Here is a 3,278-nt window from a genome sequence, read left to right as displayed (position 1 = left end):
GACTTTTTAACTTTTGTTTGTTTATTCATTTTAGGGTTGTTTGAAAGAAAGGCAGTTCTTTCTTTGAAGGTTGATTTAACTGTTAGTAATGCTCAGGGTGATTCTGAAATAATGTTTTTGACACCAAACGTATAGAACAAAATTACTTGGACTGCTGCTAAACCCTTTCTTCCCCATTCCTCCTTGTAAATCTGTCCCACTGGCTGCTTCCAGTCCCATCTGTCCAATACACACGCAGTGTTTTGGAGTTCAGTTTTCCGTGTGTTGCTTTAAATTTCAGGTTTTCAATATGCTTCGCTTTGAGTTAATGTATCGCTAGCAAGACTGCAAGAACCTCTTTGGAAGGTGCATAAAATTCAGCCTCTGCATAACACAGACTTCTGAGGTGCTATGTGAGGTGCTATATTTGAGCACAAATACTCACCCTTTTCTGTTTCCTTCAGCCTGCCAGTGTAATGGGCACAGTAAGTGTGTAAATGAAAGCATCTGTGAGAAGTGTGAAAATCTGACAACTGGCAAACACTGTGAAACTTGTATCTCAGGCTACTACGGTGATCCCACTAATGGAGGAACATGTCAGCGTAAGTGATGCCTTAAATCTTCCTGCGCTGAAGTCTTTGATGTTTTTTGCTCCTTACTCATTCCTCTGCTGTCTTAACTGAAATTATATCCTGATAATATGTTTTTTTTTTTCTTTCCTGCAAGCAAGGCACAATCCTTGTTTCTTCAAATCAAAGATACGGAAACTGCTTGATGAAATTCTTTGACTTGCATTGCACAAGTTAAAGATGATTTTTTTTTTACCCTCTTTTGTTAAACTTTAAATGACCACAGTGAAAAATGTGCACATTTTAGTGTTTGACAATCTTGATTCGAAAAGAAACAGTGGTAATCCCAATGTCTTGAACAAATTTCTGCTTATTTAAATTCCACCTTCTATTACATTTGGTTAACGTGCTGTGCGCTTATTGTTATAATTGTCTGTTTCATAAAAGGCTTGCCATATTTCACTGAAGAGTTGGCTGGATTTCAATTGAGGATTAGGTGATCCCTGTTAAAATTACATTTTAAGTTTATAAAGTGCTTTGGGACTCTTTGGCAAAAGAACTTTTTTCAGTTGTGCAAGATCGAGTTAACAAGCAAAGTTAAAACAACAAAAAAAATTTTAAAAAGTCTTTCTTGAAGGACCAGTGCAGGTAATACTGAGAAATGAACATTTTTTCCCTTGAACCTTACAACATTATTCTGAATTACTGCAAATTTTGTAGTGTAGCATGGGGAGACTAGTTGTAAACCAGAATTCAGCTGTGATAGGTGATACGCAGATGTAAGGGAAGGTGCTTCTTGCTCCGAAGAGCTTTGATGGAATATATTTAGGTGGAGTGATATCATTAGATACAGTGATGGAAAAGATAGAACAGAAATAACATCGTTTGGTGTCAGAGTAGTATCAGTACTTCCATGAAATGAGTGTGGGTGGTTTGTAGGCGTCCCGGAAGAATTAAGTGAAGGTGATTAATGAGGGGATGCTGAAGACTTTGAGTTGCTCCTTCCAAGTATGGAGACAATCAGTAGAAAATACTTGGAAATTCATTTAGTTTGTTTACTGGAAGTAGCATCAACCTTTTGGATGAAGGTGAGAGCCAGTAGCTGGAGCATGAATGTCCTGTTCCCTAAAGTGAGTGCAAGTAGGTGATGTTTGAGGCTATGAAGAAGAACCTCCCAGCGGACAGATTCAAGGAAGGGGGTGAAAAGATCACAGACAGGGACAAGGCTGCCTTACCTAGGGAAAAGGGTTTTGCAGTAGCTGGGATATGAAATGACGACAGACAGCACAACGGCATGGGTACAAAGGAAAAGGTGCATCTCTGACTCTTTAGTTCGGAACATTCATCTGCGAGATTAAATACCTCTGATATTCTTAAAGACATTTCGTGTGAAGATAATTTGAAGTGCAGGAATGAATAAATTGAGGCTGGGTTGGCCTGAGAAAATATATAATTCTACTCTGAGCATTCAGGTTTAATCATTGGATCACAACGTGCCTTTTGACATTTGTTGCTTTTCTATGCATGTGGAAATTGAGAGTAAGTTACTTTGGACTCTTTCGCATGAGGATTGTCCAAAAATAGTTTGTTGTTGAGATAATGAATAATAGACTAAAGTCATCCAGATGCCTGAAAAAGAAATCAGAAAATGTGTTGAGAGATTGTGCAACAGCATTCATTTGTTATCTGATAAAACTAGTAGCTCATGTCAAAAGTGCTTTGCTCTCAAGTGCTTTGGGCCCAGGTTTTTAATTTGCTGTGATTTAACGCTATTTACTGTGAAGGCAAAAGAATGAGGGAAGCAGGAAACTGAGCCGAAAGACCGAGGGGAAAGCGAGAGGAAATCATCCTATCTGATGCGGCCAGAGTGACTGCTGGCCATCAGTAATTTTTGCTCAGTGAGGAGGTTTCCGGAGGGGAATTCTTCAGATGAGGATCGGCTGGTGGGCAACAGAGCCAGCTCCTGCTTTTTCCCTCCTCTGAGCCGTGGTCCCTCCTTCTTTTCCCGTTAATGATGCGCTGATTCCACTCTTTTTGTGCATTTCTGTGCAATGTTGTGTGCCGGCTCTGTGTTTAGAGCCCGCGGTCACATCCGTGCTGGAGATGATAGTTGTTGGTAACAACTCCGTCCTGATGCACAAGCGTCCGTGCGTTTGCACACTTAGTGCCTAGTGTGAGTCTCGGTACTTTGATGTGCAGATTTGCAGCGTTAGCTCAGTGGCTCCAGCAGCATGGGGACCATAAATATCCTCCAAATGGCAAATATTCAGTGCTGGAGAAAGTGTTAGTGTGTGGTATTTTCCATCCTGCTGAGCCGTCAGGAGTTTGAGCGACACTGTTGGGATAGCAGTAGCCTTTCAAATAGGTAAGGCTGTGCAGAGCTGGAAGTGGTAGCGATGGGGTTCAAAAGCCAGGGAGGAGTATAAAGAGTGGGTGGAATAAGATGTCTTTTCCTGCTGCTCTGTGCCACCGGGGCAGGTGAACGTTGCTATATCGCTTGTGTTGAAAAATTTTCAACAAACTGCAGTTATTTCTCTGAAAGAATTGTTTGCATATATCATCATAGGCATTGGTGTTTGCGGAGCTGGGCAGATAATAACTAAACGGTAGGTAAATCACTTCTCAGCGGTTGCTTTTAGGAAATGTCCAACGTAGAGAAGTGTTAATCGGGAAAGGCAGGAAATGCAGCACATCAAATGTAAAAATAGCTGCGAGGTGCTTTCTCGGCAT

At 41.0% G+C, this 3,278-nt stretch overlaps 1 protein-coding gene across 1 annotated transcript in view; it reads left to right on the top strand.

Annotated features, from left to right (window-relative positions):
• Positions 1-3,278, top strand: part of ATRN (attractin) — a 117,233-nt gene that overhangs the window by 43,419 nt on the left and 70,536 nt on the right. The window contains exon 19 of the mRNA XM_009332713.1: positions 444-581. Coding sequence (XP_009330988.1) covers positions 444-581 — 138 coding nt within the window. The remainder of the gene's footprint in view (positions 1-443; positions 582-3,278) is intronic.

The sequence above is a fragment of the Pygoscelis adeliae genome, unplaced genomic scaffold (genome assembly GCF_000699105.1).
Source record: "Pygoscelis adeliae isolate BGI_AS28 unplaced genomic scaffold, ASM69910v1 Scaffold29, whole genome shotgun sequence".
NCBI classification, from domain to species: domain Eukaryota; kingdom Metazoa; phylum Chordata; class Aves; order Sphenisciformes; family Spheniscidae; genus Pygoscelis; species Pygoscelis adeliae.
The sequence above is the reverse complement of the archived record's forward strand: the minus strand, read 5'-3'. Positions and strand labels throughout refer to the sequence as shown.